The 17,648-nt window shown below is 39.6% G+C and overlaps 2 protein-coding genes across 3 annotated transcripts; one reads left to right on the top strand and one right to left on the bottom strand.

The window, feature by feature from the left end:
• The first annotated feature begins 2,427 nt into the window (after window positions 1-2,427).
• Window positions 2,428-8,459, top strand: LOC115580588 (tetraspanin-3-like). The gene is made up of 7 exons (XM_030415111.1): window positions 2,428-2,617; window positions 4,781-4,972; window positions 5,180-5,254; window positions 5,664-5,765; window positions 5,981-6,133; window positions 6,269-6,352; window positions 7,269-8,459. Exons 1-7 carry the CDS (start codon window positions 2,555-2,557, stop codon window positions 7,359-7,361), a joined length of 762 nt encoding a protein of 253 aa, XP_030270971.1. The 5' UTR covers window positions 2,428-2,554; the 3' UTR covers window positions 7,362-8,459.
• A 124-nt stretch (window positions 8,460-8,583) lies between these two features.
• On the bottom strand, window positions 8,584-17,108 carry LOC115580587 (proline-serine-threonine phosphatase-interacting protein 1-like). Of its 2 annotated transcripts, none has more exons than XM_030415109.1 (15): window positions 16,923-17,108; window positions 16,105-16,205; window positions 14,793-14,867; window positions 14,169-14,203; window positions 13,966-14,072; window positions 13,606-13,668; window positions 13,323-13,415; window positions 12,847-12,892; window positions 12,567-12,646; window positions 12,224-12,322; window positions 11,257-11,353; window positions 10,970-11,066; window positions 10,620-10,708; window positions 10,299-10,432; window positions 8,584-10,173 (listed from the first exon to the last, which is right to left on the bottom strand). In XM_030415109.1, the coding sequence occupies exons 1-15, from the start codon at window positions 16,953-16,955 to the stop codon at window positions 10,042-10,044; spliced, it is 1,281 nt and encodes a 426-aa protein (XP_030270969.1). In that variant the 5' UTR covers window positions 16,956-17,108; the 3' UTR covers window positions 8,584-10,041. The 2 variants fall into 2 exon arrangements, with proteins under 2 accessions (XP_030270969.1, XP_030270970.1); XM_030415110.1 differs by having other exon boundaries at window positions 13,353-13,415.
• Between the last annotated feature and the right edge of the window lie 540 nt (window positions 17,109-17,648).

Genomic DNA, 17,648 nt, shown 5'->3' with positions numbered 1-17,648 from the left:
AATTTGACTGAATGAGAGGAAGCTAATATTAGTCAGAGAAAGTCTTTAATCTTTGAGGCAGCCGAGGTTGAAATTGTCTTCATTTAAGAAAGAAGTGTCTAATATTTGTTTTTTCACTTTGAATTAAAAATTAGTACTATTTATAGATGGACACTAAACTCTCTGCTATGATGTGACTGAGAATAATACAAACAAAACATCCGTATGGCTTGTGCATGGTAGTAATGGATCAGTCACGTCTCTATTAACTCATGAAACCTGATTTACAGTGCACCATTTGTTTCCATGAGGGTGTTTCTTGTACAGTTTTGTCTTTTCGCTCATTAAAGCTTTGGTTGTAAATGTGTTTTCACAAGCCATTTGCATTTTAATTGAACATTTCTAATTTGAACAAACAGACAGCAGGACATCACTCTCAATTTGCAATTTTTGTCACCACTATGACCTGGAAATGTGAACTCGCTTGTATGAAAACAAATGTTTTCATGTGGTGACATGAGTGAGAGGAGCTAAATGTGGAAACTCAACAAAGCCCCTTTCGCTTTGTTCTGTGAGTTAAACCACATTCTGGACTTCACTCGTGTAATTCACCACAATATTTAACCACCAGCTGTCTTGTTTGATATCATGTGGTGAAGAAATATGTGATTTTTCAAGGCTATCAACACACTTTAACACAACAGCTGACAAATTCACTGATGAGTTGAAACATGTGACCCAAAGTCGTGTGCACGTGTTTATGCCTTTGGGACTATATCTTGTCTTCATCACCCTTTCTTTGTTTTATATTACTTTATAGCCAACAGGTATCCCTGGTGCATAATTCACAACGTAAATGTATGTTGTGTCAACACTAGCAGCCCCTGCGTTCCTCTTGAATTTGTATACGGTGTTCACTCTTACTCAGTCTGATCACCAAAAGCGGACACAGACAGATTAAACTCAATAAAAACAAGGCTTTAAGGCTCTCATTTTCAATTGAGCGATAAATCCTGCTCTGATAGGAGATAAACAGGTCTCATGGGTTAAAATAAAGATATAGGGGGCATATCACATTTGTCTCTTACCTTCATTTTTGCCAAGAAACTGTGTGTGTATATTATTTATTTATTCAAACCTGAAAGTGAACATTTGAAAAATGTATGCAGTCAGCCTGAGGATTACAGTCTGGTGGTAGGGTGATTTTACCAACTGCCTCCTCCTCTCACACGTTTGATGCCAGTGTAAAACTAGCAATGCTACGCTGCCACCCTCTGGCATAAAAACCCATACCACACATGAGCACAGCTCAACGCTGATGCAGCCTGTCAGTGTTGTTTTTAACAGGCTTACATTATGTGTTAATGATAAAACCCTGAAACAAGCAGCATCACCACAAGCTGTGACTCAGGATGTCTGAGCTCAGCTATTGAGGGTCTACTGCCTAAATTCATGCCCTGAAAAGCATCAAATCCCTGGATAAAGCTGATCAACAATGAATGCTGGTGACACACTGGATGTACTTAAGCACATTTGATGTCGTATTACATCCGGCTCTGTCTAAACTATTCAAAATCAGTCTGTGGTGTACAAATAAAACTAAATAAAATCTCAAGGCTCATATCAAAGTGTAAATCTGTGGACATATTACAACAAGGAAACAGGGGTGAGGATAAAAAACGACAGTAGAAGGAAGAGAAAAAGATCAAATAAAACAGAGGAAATATTTTATGCTGTAAAAATTTTTAGTGTTAGTTAACTGTATATGTGATGACCCTGTTAATGTACAAGTTGTAAATATATTTATGGATGTCTTTCATGTATATGTGCTATGCACGTTTACTGTATCTATGTGTGTGTGTATGGAGGCTCTACGCAGACTGTGGCAACACATTTCCTTCTAAAGGGACAATAATCCATCTATCTATCTATCTATCTATCTATCTATCTATCTATCTATCTATCTTGTTTTTTTTTATCAATAAGATCAAAAGAACAATGTCAAACTCACACTGGACAAACTTCTGCAAACAACAAAATCAATATCACATTGCCTTTAAACATTATGTATAAAGACATAAAAGCATCCAAACATAACGTAACGTAAGAAGGCTAAATAAGTTAGATTCATGAAGAGAAAAAATAATCAAACATCAAGGGAACAGCATAAATTGTATTTTGTCATCAGTGTACGTAATTTTCTGGCTTGGCCAATTTCAATATCTTTAGGAAATAAAAAAAAATCATTTTTAACTGTATTTAAGTGCAACATGTGCCAGGGTGCATTTAAATATATAGTATTTTGTCACAGTTATCTACATTGTTCTTATGCTGCAGGGCTCAGAGCTCAAATGTCCTCCATCACAGTTTGTTTTGAATGGTGACGTCATCGTATCACGTGACATGTTTATTTATTTTTTTGCGGTGATTTGATTGGTCGAGCCGAGAAGAATCTGCACAGTGGGGGCAGGACCACCGAAGCCATTTTATTATTTTAACAGCAAAAGGTGCAGGTGCATCAGTATTTTTTTTTTTTAATATTGTCGCAGTTTTTGGTTGTAGAGGTCTCGACACCATGGGGCAGTGTGGAATTACGTCCTCCAAAACCGTCCTGGTTTTTCTCAATCTCATATTTTGGGTAAGAAAACGAAGGATTGTTACGAACAATGTGCAGCGTCCCCGTGAGGCCAGGGGATGGAGAGCGTTAGCAAGCTAGCAAACTGCGCCAGAGATGCGCTGCGGTCTGCGGGTTTCAGCGACACACGAGCTGGGTTTTTTTTTTTTTTTAGCCTAATTATTCACGGACGTAGAGTCACATCTGGGTTCACTGTAAAAGAGGATGTTCAGTTTGGGGAGGCAATAACGAGAGGGGAGCTAGCTGGAGTGTCGGTAGCTGCCGCCCACAAGTTGTAGCTATCTATGACGTTATGCAGCAGCTGCCAGGTCCTGAAGCTGCTGCTGCTGCTGCTGCTGAGTGAACCTGCAGTGCTGCTTGAGCTGGATTGTGTCGTGATTCAACAGACGAGCAGAGTTGGATTAACATAAACATGTATTGAACACAGAGAGCATGACCAGAGCTGTAAATGGTTTAACATAAGGGAGAACATCTATCCAAGGGGTGGAGAAGACATGTAGCCCTGGTCACATTGCACCAGTCTTTGTTATTCTTCTTTAGCTGGAGCTACATTAGCATATTTGTTAATGTATGAAATGTAGCATAGTCCAACCAAAATATAGTTAGTCATCTCTTGTCTTTATACAGTACTGTTTCTGGCATCTTAAATTCTGATTTATATTGGCTTGACTGCAGTTGCATACATTATTGACAATATAAGGCAAGACACGTTTATTTGTTATGGCACAATTCAGACACAAGGCAACTCAAAGGGCTTGACAGGGGCATACAAATGACATTAAAAGACATTAAGAATTGCATTTGAAATACAGAAAAGCAAGTTAAGAAATAGGAAAATATGTTAAAATAGAATAGGTTTAAAAGAGACAAGAACAAAAAGGTCTACAGCCTTGATTTAAAAGAGGTGGGAGTTGGAGTGGACCAGAATTTGTTCCAGATATGTGGTGCATAATAAATGAATGCTGTTTCCTAATGATTAGTTTTGTCTCTGGGGAATGAAAGCAGACCTGTACCTGACGACCTAAGAGGTCTGGATGGTTCATAGACAGGAGAAATGAAGAATCTATTCTTTGACAGACAGTAAGCCAGTGTAAAGGTCGAAAGAACTTAAGTGGTTGAAATGTGTATAAAGTGTGCAGTGCAACAGTAATAATTCTCAATCCCACACTATGCAATACCACAGTGTACACCGATCAGGAAGAATAATAAAAAGGATTAACCGGTGAAGTGAAGAACATTGATAATTTTGTTACAAGGCAATGTTCTGCTCGTTAAAATTTAAGTTCTGGCAACCATATGCATGCTTCTTAGGGCTGCACGATATGGTTAAAAGGAGATATTGCAATAGCAATATATTTAAATTTAACATAACCATTGTCATTGTCATTGAAAAACTAGTAAAATTATGATGATGTGGCATTTCTCCCGGCCAAAGAAACATGTTTTATTACATTTAGAGAAGAAGCTTTGTAGGCCAGAGTCCCTAAAACACTGTTTTGTGACACATTTGACATTTTATGAAATAACTGCAGTTCTCGGGATTTGGATATTGCCCTTAGTCATATTGTGATTTCAATTATTTTACAATTAATTGTGCAGCCCTAATGCTATTTGAAATGCTCCACCCACCCCAACACCATTTCAGATTCAGTACACTTGCTAATGGCAACGGCACACCTGATGGCTGTGGCCCCCTCCGAGCAGGACAATGCGCCCTGGCACTCGACAAAAACTGTTCAGTAATGGCCTGAAGAATGTGACAGACCCGACAGATCTCAAAGGATTCACTGACAATGCCCTGGTGCCAGACACCACAGGACACCCCAAAAAGCCCTCTGTCCATGGCTAGATGAGTCAGAGCCAAGTCCAATCAATGGTTAGACCTCAAGTGGGTCTGCAGTGGCATCCACATGAATGCCAGGACCCAGTGTTTCCCAGCAGAACGTTGCGTTGTCCTGAAATGATCACTGTAATTCACTTCACGCTTCAGTGGTTTCAAAGTTGTGTCTGATCGGTGAATGCTGTACTGTACAGCCCTTTATGCACATAAAACATACCAAGTTCAAAAGGAATGTGCATTGTAATACTTTTTAACAACTGAATGTAATTATTATGTTGAAGAAAACGGATAATTACAATAGGTGCTCTCTCCGTTTCCCTCTGCAGGCTGCTGCTGGAATCTTATGCTACATTGGAGCCTATGTGTTCATCACATACGACGACTATGACCACTTCTTTGAGGACGTGTACACTTTGATCCCTGCTATCATCATAATAGCAGTCGGGACTCTTCTCTTCATCATTGGCTTGATCGGCTGCTGTGCAACAATACGTGAAAGCTCCTGTGGTCTCGCAACTGTGAGTACATTTTACTTGCACCCTTAAAAGCAACTGAATCCAGAGGCAGAACATGCATGCAACGGTTTATGTTAGATGGGAGCACAAGAACGACATAGAACAGCAAAAGATTTGGGTGAAAAGTTCCTTTAATATAAAATAATCTTTTTATTTCTAACTCACCTTACTAATGAGCCTCTGAACAATGTGTCTTTGTTGTCATTTCAGTTTGCTGCCATCCTCCTACTGGTGTTTGTGACGGAGTGTGTGGTGGTGGTGCTTGGCTACATATACAGGGCAAAGGTAAACACTGTGTCACTGCACTAAATGAGTAAACTGTGTCACAAGTAGAGTTTAATGAAAGTGAAAGTGGGTTGAAGGCTGATTGTAAAAGCTGATCATCCTTTTATCTTGTACTATAGACGCAATATGAGGGATTTATAGTCTGACTGTCATGACAACCATCATGACCATTAAGTCGTTTTTATGTTTACGACTTTTGTCATTCGGTCAGTTAATCTTGAGCCCATTAAAATGAAAACAGTCAAAGCTTCTTTGCTTAACTGTTTTGGGTGAGAATGTTACCTAAGGGCCTGCATTCTGAATTAGTTTGACTAACAATGTGATAAAATGTTCCTTAGAGATTAAATATAATAACAAAGTGAAGTTGCTGAACAGGAACCGTAACAGCTGCTTGTGTTTTGTGTTTCAGGTAGAAGATGAAGTGAATCACTCAATCCAGAAGGTTTACAACGAGTACAACGGCACCAACACCGATGCTCCCAGCCGCGCTATTGACTATGTGCAGAGGCAGGTGAGGAGAAAAATCAGTTGTGTCAATTATTTATCTATTTATTTATTTATTTCATATAAAATTCAAATTTGAACAGACATTTACATTTTAATAAATCATATCTTTCGCGTGTTAGTTATTTTGTTGGATGGATATTTTGGTTGTGAAGCAAATTGCACTCTAAACTCCAGCCCCTGCAGATTTAACCTCACCAGTCTTCTCTCTTCCTCTGTTAGCTTCACTGTTGCGGCATCCACAACTACTCTGACTGGAGGAACACTCGCTGGTTTAAAGAATCCAAGAACAACAGCGTCCCAGTCAGCTGCTGTCAGCCCAGCATCACTAACTGTACCGGCACTCTCACTCGACCAGGAGATCTCTACCAAGAGGTACAGACACGCTGCTCCAACAAAGGGGCGTTTCAGCCAAAACCACAAAAGAAATTTCCAGTTAATGATGAAAATATTGTTTTTCCATGTTTTTGTTTATGAAGTCCTTTAAATGTCATTTATTTCCCTTCTTAGGGTTGTGAAGCTCTTGTTGTGAAGAAGTTAAAGGAGATCATGATGTACGTCATATGGGCTGCTCTCACTTTTGCATCTATACAGGTAAGGACAAGCAGTATCACCTGAAAACTGACTCTGTCAGCAGTGACACTTTTAACGTTTGCCCATCAGTGCAAGCAACATGATCAGACAGGTTTTAAACAAATGCCCAATTAAGCATCCAAGCCACTTATTTGGATGTAAATACAAAGGCAAAAATTATAGTTAAAACTCAAATTATCTGTTGTATCTGTTAGATTTGCAGAGATATTTCCTGGTTCATCATAAGTGGTTGAAACATTACAGCTAAGCTTTGACTTGACTTGTCTGTTTCTCAAATACGCTGTATTTTATACCCTAAAAAGTCTAGTCTACGGTTGATATAATCAAATTCAAGTATTGTATCTTGAGTTGGAAAGGTGACAGTAATTCTAAATCAAGGAACCAACAACAGCCTCTATGAGTGGGATAATAACAGTAACACTGAGGTTAATTCATTTCACAGCAAACAGCTAAGTCATTGCAAAAAATACAACATTTAAGATTTCCATTACATAACTATATTTAAATCAAGTAAAAGCATGGGCATTGGGAGCACGATCAAAGCTACAGTAATCTCTGTCGGCACCAACCGAGCTGACAGAAGCTCTGACCTAATTGTGTCAAAGGATTGCTACTGTGTCGAACAGCTCAGCGTGGTTGCTGTTTACCAGGAAACCCCAGCTCCCAAAGCAGTGACAAAGACAGCATGGCCAATCACTTGATGTTAAATTCAAACACACTCATTAAGGCACACCATGCATCTCGTGTGTGAAAACACGCCGCATCATTTGCTTATAAAGTCTGATTTCCTATAGTTTTAGGGTTCTATTTAGTTATTTGTTGCTTTTTTACCAACACTTACATTATTTTTCTGCCAAGTTTACTGAAGACTACGAGGACTCAAGTTTATTTTGTTCCCTTTGCTGTCCGTCTGCAGATGCTGGGCATGCTCTGTGCCTGCGTGGTGCTGTGCAGGAGGAGTCACGACCCAGCGTACGAGCTGCTGGTCACAACCAACAGCTATGCATGAAGGACGCAGCCAGCCAAACCAAGCACTCAGAAAATCAAAAAAGGAGCGTCACCGGACATGTCCACAGTAGATTTCAGCTGTAGTTATATAAGCTCAAGCACACCTTGCACAATTCATGATAAAGTAGCGAACACTGACGATGTGGTTTGGGTGGGCGGGGGCTTCAAGGGGAAACCAGTTATTTATCGACATGCTTTGTAAGTTACTGTTACTTTAAATGTTTTTTTTCTTACAAATACTGAAATATTTACAGAAGCCAAAGTTGTATATGGCTATTTGACATTATTGATGTTGATGCAGATTTTTTTTTCCTTTTTTAATTGTGGCTTCTTAAAAATTTTGGCTCATCCCCAGTGAGGATGATGTGAGGTACTTGGAGCATAGTTTGTGTGAATTTATGCTTGGGAGCGTATATGGAATGTATTTCCCTGTGTGCTAGTTTGCACTACGATTATGATGAGATATTTCTTAGCTGTTAAAATGGAAAAAAACCTATGCTAAAAAGAACATGTACACTATTCCCACAACTCGGTTTGACCAGACTTTGTGAAAATGAAAAAAACTTTGTACTGTGGACAGAACAAATTCAGTATTTTTATCTCCGTCATTACATTTTAGTTTGTTGAGCAGCTATGTGTTTGGTCTCTCACAGAGCCATGTTTGGTGGAAAGAGTTCTTCATATTCACAAATATTCAGGTTGTGAATAATGTACACTGTTTTGGGTGTGGATGTTCTCTGAATCAGGCTTCAGTAGTGGGGCATTGCAAATATATAAATTGTGAATGAACCTTTTGCTCTCCAGTGCTGTCAGTAGGAGTATTATCAGTATTACCTGAAGACCTGTGTATGTGTAGATTCAGTTTGTTACAGTGAGAGAATCCCTTCTGTTTACTTTGTTAGTTATGAACCCTGCTATAAGTATCATGACGTATTATTTTCTAAATTTTTGTGAAATTGTGCACCTTTTTTAATATTTTTGAGCTGTTAAGTTGACCCTTAGTTATTTAGCTAGTGCCACTACAAAAAAAAAAGTATGACAAACATCGTGTATAGACTTGAGAACAGACGGGAGACCAATAAACTCATTTTAACTTGAATGTTTAATTTCATTCCCATGGTTCTTTATTTATCTAAGTAAATACTTTACCAGGTCAACTATACATACAGAGGTAATTATTTTGTACTTCATCAGATGCAGGATAAAATGAATATGAACAAATACCATTTGTGAACATTGTTTACTCAGTCATAGTACTTGTATCTTTGTTATTGCTCTACAGTAGCTGCAGCCACCGTACAGTAGCTCAAGATCTATACACAAGGTCACACAAAATGCATCATGGAGACAAGACGTACTGTAATTACAGATTAATTTCAGAACATGCAACCTGCTATCATCCCTAGCTCCCTCTCATGCACACAATACAAAAAACACAGTGAAATTAAATACAGAACCTGAGAGACAAAACCAAACCAGGCACTAGTTCAACAACCCTTTTTTTTCCAACTCAACTCTTGGATCATCCTCATGCACAGTTGCCCTATTGTTTGAGACACATAGTGTCTAATTTATTAAAATAATGAACAGCAACAGTCTAAAGAAATGTTGACACTCATGATCTCTTGTGGAGCTTGGTGCTCATCTGAAAAATGACTGCCTTACTAACATCACGCACACTTCAAAGGGAAAAGAATGGGACTGAAGCACACTAATTTGAAGACGTTAATTGTGCTAACAGACTAATGTTTAAGTGAGTCAGAATAGACAAAGACATAATGGAGACATTTTTTTAAACCTACAATAGTATCTACAATTGTTATTGGATATCTCATATCCAATAACAATTGTACAAATGGTCTGACTACAAGTCTGTCAGTGAACTTCATTCCTTTTCCCCTGGAAGTTTGCTGTCCTTGAACTGAGAAGCACCACTTATTGAGGTGCTCTTTTCTAGTAGATGTGCAGAGTACCCTGTTTAAGATGATACACTCTTCACTTTATGTAATGGTGACTCCTTTTATGAATCAAACCCAATGCTCAACTCATTTTGTTATAAATTGGAGATAAATCCATGTATCAGTTATTTATTTGATTGTTAAAAAAGTTATGTTCCTGCCACGATGCAGAGCTCAGCTTACACTTGTACAATTCTCATGTTGAAAATATGACATGGACAGATCAGTGCCATTGGAAGTAACTAAATGGTCTATCAAAGTTGCAACACTAGATGATTTATAGTTCAATCCCATGAGACTGTGCTGCATGCACTTGTATAATCCCAGCTGTACAACACATGAGGTAGCAGCGTTACGATGCAATATCTTTTCAGGACTAGTAAATCATTAATAAATAATAATCGCACTGACTGATTAAGAAATCTTGCTGGAAAGCTTTGCTGTGTAAGTATGAACTGTAAAAGGGTATCTGACGAGCATGTTTTATATCTTCTGTAAATGATAAGATCATCGTCAGCTCCTAAAGCATGCAAAATGTTCAGTTCCGGTTCAGGACTCATGTAAAGCCTGACAAAGATATGTGTGTGAATGTGTTTGGCACAGGATGCATACACGCTTCTATTTTGAGCGGATGCACATGCATGTGCTTCTGTGTGTGGCTGTGGTGTGTGTAATCGCTTGTCTGTGTGTATCTGATTGTATTTTTCCTGATTGCGTGTGTGTTCAGAATTTTCCCAGATAGTTTCCAGGCACCAATCCAGTCAGCCCGTTCCTCTCCACCGTCCACCAGCCATCTTCTCCTCGCGCCAAAACTCGGACCATGTCCCCTCTAATGACAGACAGTTCATCCTCTTCCTGACCAGGCAATATGAACAGGAAGACAAATGTTAGGTGACACTAACACGCCTTTTTTCCACTAACTTCTCTTATTTAAATACCTGCATTTTTTACACAATAGATAATGTATTTTTAGTTGTCACCTGTGCAGTGTAATCATAAAGTACAGTGTAGATTTCTTCATGAGATGAAACTGTGGTCAGTGGTGCTTCATACTGGAGGCCTGGTAGGGGTGCATATCCTCCATCTGAATCCTCAGGTGATGCCAGAGTGATAGCTGGCAGTAACAAATGCAAAATGTTATTATGCTATTCAATTTATATAGCTGTACTATGGTTGCTAAAAGTTCACATATAAGAATATGCAAGCATGATTTTCAACATGCAAGTCTATTCTCCAATAAAAATGATCCACTCAAAGCCCAAAAAGGCTGAAGCCTGCTACAGAGTGAATGCAGTACTCACACTCGTCAGTAGATGTCAGTACTGATTGGGAGTTGTGAAGACTGTCTGCACTGAGGGTCAACGGACTTGCAAGAAGAGGATCACAGCACCTGAGGGATCCAGGTAAGGAGACTTTTTTTTTTTTTCCCCACAGTGGCTTCCATAAATATTCTGATCAGCAAAAAAGGGGCTAAAGCTGCACAGGTTTCTTTCTGATTTGTCTTTAAGGTAAAAAAAGAAGAAGTAGATACTGAAGGCGGATGAGCCAGGAGCAGAGAGCAGTTTCTTACTGCCACAATGATTTGGCAGGTTGCACAGAAACATTGCCATCTACTCCTGATTCCTCCTCCAAAATGTGGATATTGTCAGACCTCCTCATCACATCGTCTTCTCCTCCTGTGAAATGAGCTTGGCCATTGCTGTTCCCGGACGTCTCCGGCTGGTAGCAGCTCTCGAACACGATGGGCTCTGTGAGGGGAAAAGGGAAGCTGCTCATTTGAGAAGTGAGATTAAGTGTTGCTTTCTGCCTGTGTGTCAACAAAAAGAGAAAGGTTAGAAGTTGAGTAGCACCAGTTCATTAGTAATTGCTTTTTTTCCTCACTTCACAACTTTTCCTCAAGCTTTTGAAACTTCTTTACTATCCACCATGACGGCTCACCTGGAGGCCTCGATCCCGTGCTTTTCGTCTCTATGAAGTAGTTGTTGTCTGCCGCAATGTCACAATGTTCCAGCTGCTTCCTCACCTCCTCGTAAAGCTGATTTAAAAAAACAAAAACAGGGCAACAGTCTGAAAAATGGAGGGAATTCTTTTGAATTCAGATCTGTACACTGTTCCTGTTAAACTCAAAAGGTCAGGTGTGCAAACATTCCTTTTGAGACTTTCACTTCAATTGCAGTTAGTCTTGCAAACAATAAATGAGGAAGTAAGGTAGCCCGTATGAAAGGTGCTTTGACTAAATTATCTGCTAAATGACTGACAAAGTGCTATTGCGTAGGGTCTTTGCTTCCTTTCAAGAAAGACACAATATATGCACTACTTTGCAACAGCTGTGTTTTGAGCTAAAGGCTAAGATCAGCATTAGCATGCTGCTAACTAAGCACGCTCACAATGATAATGTTAACATGTTATTATTTTTGTTTTAGGTAGGCTACACCACGTTGTACCCCCAAGTACCATATTTACCATCTCAGTTTAGCGTGTTAGCCATCTAATTAGCCCTGTAGACCATCATAATCAATGTTGTTCCATGACCATCACTGCAACTGACCAATCATGTTATGTTGTTAAAGACAATTGTTGTTGCTGTTACTGGAACACCATCATTTTAGCCATCAAAATCAATTGGTTCGATTTAGGAAAAACACGTTTGGGGTTAAAATAGACCATTTTACAATGATAAACATGCATTTGGAAGAAGTTATCCTTTCAAATGCATATTTTCCAGCACATTTTCCATTATTGGTCTCTTGCAGTGATGACCCAGATAATGCCCTCACCAATTCACAGCTAAATGTATGCTGCTGGTTTCTGGTGACAGGTTTCAAACCAAGCATTTGAGACATTGGATTGACATTGTGGTTGTTACTATTTGAAAACTATATAAACAAAGCGGAAGTGAGTTTACCTCATCGTCTTTGACACACTGCATGGAGAAATGATTGCAGTGGTCCCAGAGAGCACACCTGAGCATGCTGATGCGATCGCCCTCTAGCTGCTGGAACACCTGAGAAACACACACACATACCAACCGGTTTCTGCTGTATCTTCACAGACTTGATATTTTCTGTTACTCTACACAGAATGCATAAAAAATAAATAAAAAATGCGTTGGTCAGCAGACGGAAGGTGTTGTTAGAGGAATTCTACTGCATACAGATTTAAGGGGATGTGGTGTGAGGTTTAGTCTGTGGATAGACACCATTTGTCTGGTTGTGATCGTGTGAGGGAGCAAGACCGGTCCACAGTACCTCACATGTGCTTTTGTGTGTCTCCTCCCAGTCCTGGCGAACACTTTCTAGCTGAACGGTGTTGGTGTAGTACAGCTTCTCTGTGTGACATTACAGATGGTTATGGTTAGAAGTGACACACAGGAATTAACACATCTGAATTTGTTAAATGTACAGAGCTGACTGTGTATAAAGAGTCCATAGATAGATCAATGTTTGAATTATTGAGAAACCTCAATAAGACATGAAAATCACTTGTATGCAGGTTCAAACTAGAAATTCAAGAGACGAAACGTCGTACCTGCTTCCTTGGCTGTCTGCCTGCATTGCTTGGCCCTGTTACGAATCTGTGATATAAAATGTTACACAGGAAACAACATGACAATTGTGACAGGCTCTGAGCACAAACTGGTGGGACTTCAACACATTAAATCATCATCATTGTCACATCAGAAGAAACAAACTATGTTGGGAGGGTTACTTTCCTGTAAATACAAAAGTCTATTGGCGTCATTTGAGGGAGTTGCCGAAGACAACTGGAGATGACAGGCGCCACGGTGGCACACGAACACTGTCAAATTCCTCCTAGCTAGGTGTTGCATCAGTGCATCACTGCGCACGACTGCAGAAAACTCACACCACTAATGTTGACCTGCTTTCAGTTGGGAAAGTTCTGGTCATTTTTGTGGCGAGGTGAGTTTGAATCTTTATCCCTTTAAAACCACAAGCCAGCCTGACATTGCTTTTACAGTTTGGAAGCTCATTCAGTTATTGCACCTTGTCAGGGTTTTTCGATGTAACACTCGCCTTCTCAGACCCCTGCTCTGCCTCGTCCGCCTCCCTGCATCTCAGCTCGTAGTTCTTCTTCGACTGTCAGAAACAGAAACAGAAACCACAGAAACTACAGTGTTCCACCCAAAACAGGAAGAGCTGCGTAGTGTTAGCTGCTACCACCAGTGATGTCCGTGTACAGTGTGCCATCATATAAGTTTCTCTACGATGAGAAAAATGCTTCACGTGTGACTTCTTTGTTAATTGTGAAAGACTTAATTGGCAGTACCTCCATGGTCTTCTTGTACAATGTAGCCTTTTTCTTCTGAACTTTCTCCATGATGCTTTGAAACTATACAGGGAGACAGAAGGGTCAACATTAACTGATTTCAAGCTAAAAATGTGAAAGTAAAGAACAAAAATTATGTATAAATGATCACAGGGATGAGTCAACTTTTCTACAGTTCGACATCTATGAAAATTAGACATTGTATTGATCACAAGTAGGACTGATCGCAGCGCTCTTGTATTGCATGACACTGATAAGTTAGGGTTAACAACTTAGAGCCAGCCATCAAAACACACATTATGTTCACCTCTGTTTTGTGCACAATAGGTCAGTTGTTAAGCAACGCAAATTGCCCAGTACCTTCTTCCTCTGCTCTTTCTGCCGCTCTCGGAATGTCTCAATCTTTTTCACCTCCTCTTTCAATTTATCGGACATTTGGATGTGAAAGTTCCCGATGCTCTCGATTTCTGCGGCCGGAAAATGGCAAAATGAATCATTTTACTCTTTATAATATGAAAAATAGGAGTAGGTCTTTAGTGCTTCAGTGGACTGGATGAACTTACGTGTTTTCAGTTGTTCCAAGGAGGCTCTCAATGTGCTGAAAAAAACAATTGTAACATTTAAAGACTGGAGGCGATTCGGTGACCATCGGCACAAAACAGGCAGAAGATTAAAATAAACTTTGCTCAGCATCATGTGTTTCTTACTATTCATTTAAAAAAAAAAAAAAAACTACAGTCACAAAGCTGAGTACAGCTCATCTGTCTGACTGCTGATGGTGAGTAAGCAGCTACAACAGAGCAGATTGGACAGAATAAAGAACCGTTAAGATCACCCTCTCTCAATTTACCACAGAACAGGAAAGAGGCAAGAGCTAGTGACCTGTATACTGAGACACACACACACACACACACACACACACACACACACACACACACACACACACACACAGTGTGTGCTGCTTTGGTGCCACACAGAAGCGTAAATGTGTGTTTCCTCTAAAAGCAACGTGACTCATGGGCACTTGACTGATGCTTTATATTCATGTTGCAGGTCAATTTTAAACTCATCACTTTGTCTTTCAGCAAAACCAAGATGTAACTCTTTTCCACGTGTGCTGTATGTGTTCACATCATCATCATATGCATTTACAGTCCATAATATTGACCCTCAGTTTTTGCGTTTACCTGATCTCTGTGTGTCCGCCAGCTTTGCGAGCGATAGTGACCAGGTCCTTCCCATACTTCTCCTCTGCCAGTGCCCTGTGCAGCACGAAACAGACGCCCACAATTTGTCTTTTTAATACTCAGTTTTAAAAACGGAACTGTTATGTGTCCAAACAATAGGCAGACAGAATGCGCCGCTCTGTTTTGTCTTCACTTGCAGATAACATCACTTGCACCTTCCCCCCCGTTACCACCTAAGCTCACAGTGAGAGGCTACGCAGTTTCACATGAAGTCTGTCCTTTGTATTTCGTTTTTTTTTTTTTTTACGACAGAACTTAACCGTTTAACAGCGAGAACCTCTTTATTGTTGTATTATGTTGTTGCTGATTGTTGAGGTAGTGATAACATAATGATAAGATGTCCCTCATTGGCCTCACACATCTTTTGTTGTGTTAACATCTTTAAATCAAACTTACATAAATCTTTTATTCTTATTTACTATATTCCAATGTACCAGTGTAAAGCACTTATATCTTCTACTTAGTAAAATAGTCTTGAAATGCTCAAATCCTGAATTTAATGGTCAGAAAAAATTGAATCATTGAGCAGAGTGGCTTCTTTCACGCTGTTAAACTGTAGTACAATATCATATTCTTTGTTTTTTGTCACTAACTAATACATGCAAGATCATGTCTTATGTTGTAGTTTATTAATGTGGAGCCAATTTCAGATACTTGACTTACTAGCTATGCGGTTATCGTGAGCTGTGTAACTATAATTGTCATGATGTAAGAAGCTCAATTTTTCCCTCTGAGTCCAAGTCCAAATAAGTCCAAATACTGTATGTCAAAATTGGTACTTGTGTATTTTGTTGTTTATTTCTTGAGTGAATGTACTTTCCACTACTGTCTACATCAGGTGTCCATGTATTTGTATAAAATGCACTAAATCTTAAGTCAGTAATCTGTGAAAAAAAAAATAAAAATTAAATTGTTCGCTGATCACTGATGACATGTGCTGTTCAATCAAAATTACCCCTAGAAAAATTCAGTATTTGTGTATGAAGTTCTTTAAAAGTATTAAAATCCAAGCCTCGTACTGTTGATTGGTGTAATTTTAACCTTTGCTGTCTCATGATAATCAAGTGACACAGTGGTTTCGTCCAGCTGTGAGCTGATCACTGCTGGAAAAATCAAAATGTACTAACTTTCTATTAGTCATATTCTATCATGGCTTTAATTACACAACAATCACAAAACATGGGCATGTGTGGTTTTAAGAGCTTCCTAAATGATCAGTTTTGGTTTCAGTGAACCACCGACTGATGCTAACCTCATCTTTAAAAGCTCCTCCACATCTTTGCACATCTGCCGCCCATCTCGTAACCTCTGGATCAGAGCGTCATACCCGGCGTGGCAGTTGAATTCAGACCCCTGTATTAAGACAACACACACACAAACGCAAAAAAACCTTCGATAAACACTGAAATGGCTCAACAAGTATTGCACCACGTCCTTGAGTCAATCCTGAACTCACTATGTGGTAAAAGAAAATGCAGAAGTAGCACTAAGCAAAAAATAGTTTCTATGTGGCCCACAGCAAGCGGAGCAGAATGTCAAATAAGGCAAAAGCTGAAGAGTGCTAGTTCGACACATTAGAGTTACTCAGACGCAGAGGGAAGTCTTGTAGCACTGAGACAGTTTTATCAACTGTACAACTGACCGGTTCCCTGAAACAAAACATAGCGATTTTAACGCAACGTCTTTATTTTAACTCTAAATCTACTGTATCATGCAGGTGCAGTACTGCTGCTGGTTACAGTTTACGTTTCGTGACAATAAATGTGGTGCAGCTGTGGGCTAATTATACAACTCTAGACCACTGCCTCTCAAGTTCAAATATAGTGAACTGTATATATACACACACCGGTGGCAGAAGTCTACGTCACAAGCCACACAAGTGTTGGTTTGTTTTGCACGTACTTTAGATTGTCTGTATAACAATTCAGTTAGATTGTAATTTACTTACATTGTGAATTCAGTCATTCAGTAAGATGAATTATTGCATGACTGTAAAAGGTAGCAACGGTCCCTCAGTGTCTGACAAGGACACTTTCAGCAAAAGCACAAGACCACAAGAGAAAGACTCACCCAGAAGGCATCTTTAAACATCAAAGGTGTCATCTCAATTGTCACTTCCTTGATGTGAACGCGGCGCCGTGCTGAGCTTCTCTTGCCAGATTTAATTGCTCAACAACAATTCAAGTAAAGTTGCTGAAGGTCAAGGGGATACTGAGCCAACTGTGTATGAAACCGTGAGTTGGCCAAGTGTCAGTGAGCGAGCTGGAATGAGGAAGCGCCTCTGTCCCATGATGTCACTGACCACACTCAGCTCAGCCCATGTGCGAGACGGCATCTCTTTCACTATCATTTGACGGCTCAGGCTGAACGTTTAGTTCGTCAAACACACAGCAGATTATCAGATATATGTCTCTGTGTATGTTTGATAAAAAATCTGTTATCTGCAGTTAAAGACAGCGTTGGTTTAAACATTTGCAGTGACCCACTCTCTCTCTCTCACACACACATACACACACGCCCAGTACAGTTGCACTCAACCTGATGTGAGGGAGACTGAAACTGAGGATGGCTGATGGTTCATCACAGTGCCAATATTTTTAAATGATTTCAGTGCAAATCTCAGTGAATCAAGGATCATGTTCTAAATGCGGTGGTTACTATTTCAATCATTTCTCCTGGTCCCTCTCTAGTTTATCCTTTTTTTTTTGTTTATTGACCCTCAGAGATGGTTGCATAAGGAAGTTTAAATGTTTCATAACGAGGGTGAGAACCCCCCGGTGTGGAAGTGAAATTGTG

Source organism: Sparus aurata, chromosome 4 (genome assembly GCF_900880675.1).
Source record: "Sparus aurata chromosome 4, fSpaAur1.1, whole genome shotgun sequence".
Lineage (NCBI taxonomy): Eukaryota > Metazoa > Chordata > Actinopteri > Spariformes > Sparidae > Sparus > Sparus aurata.
This window is presented reverse-complemented; position numbering and strand designations above follow the sequence as displayed.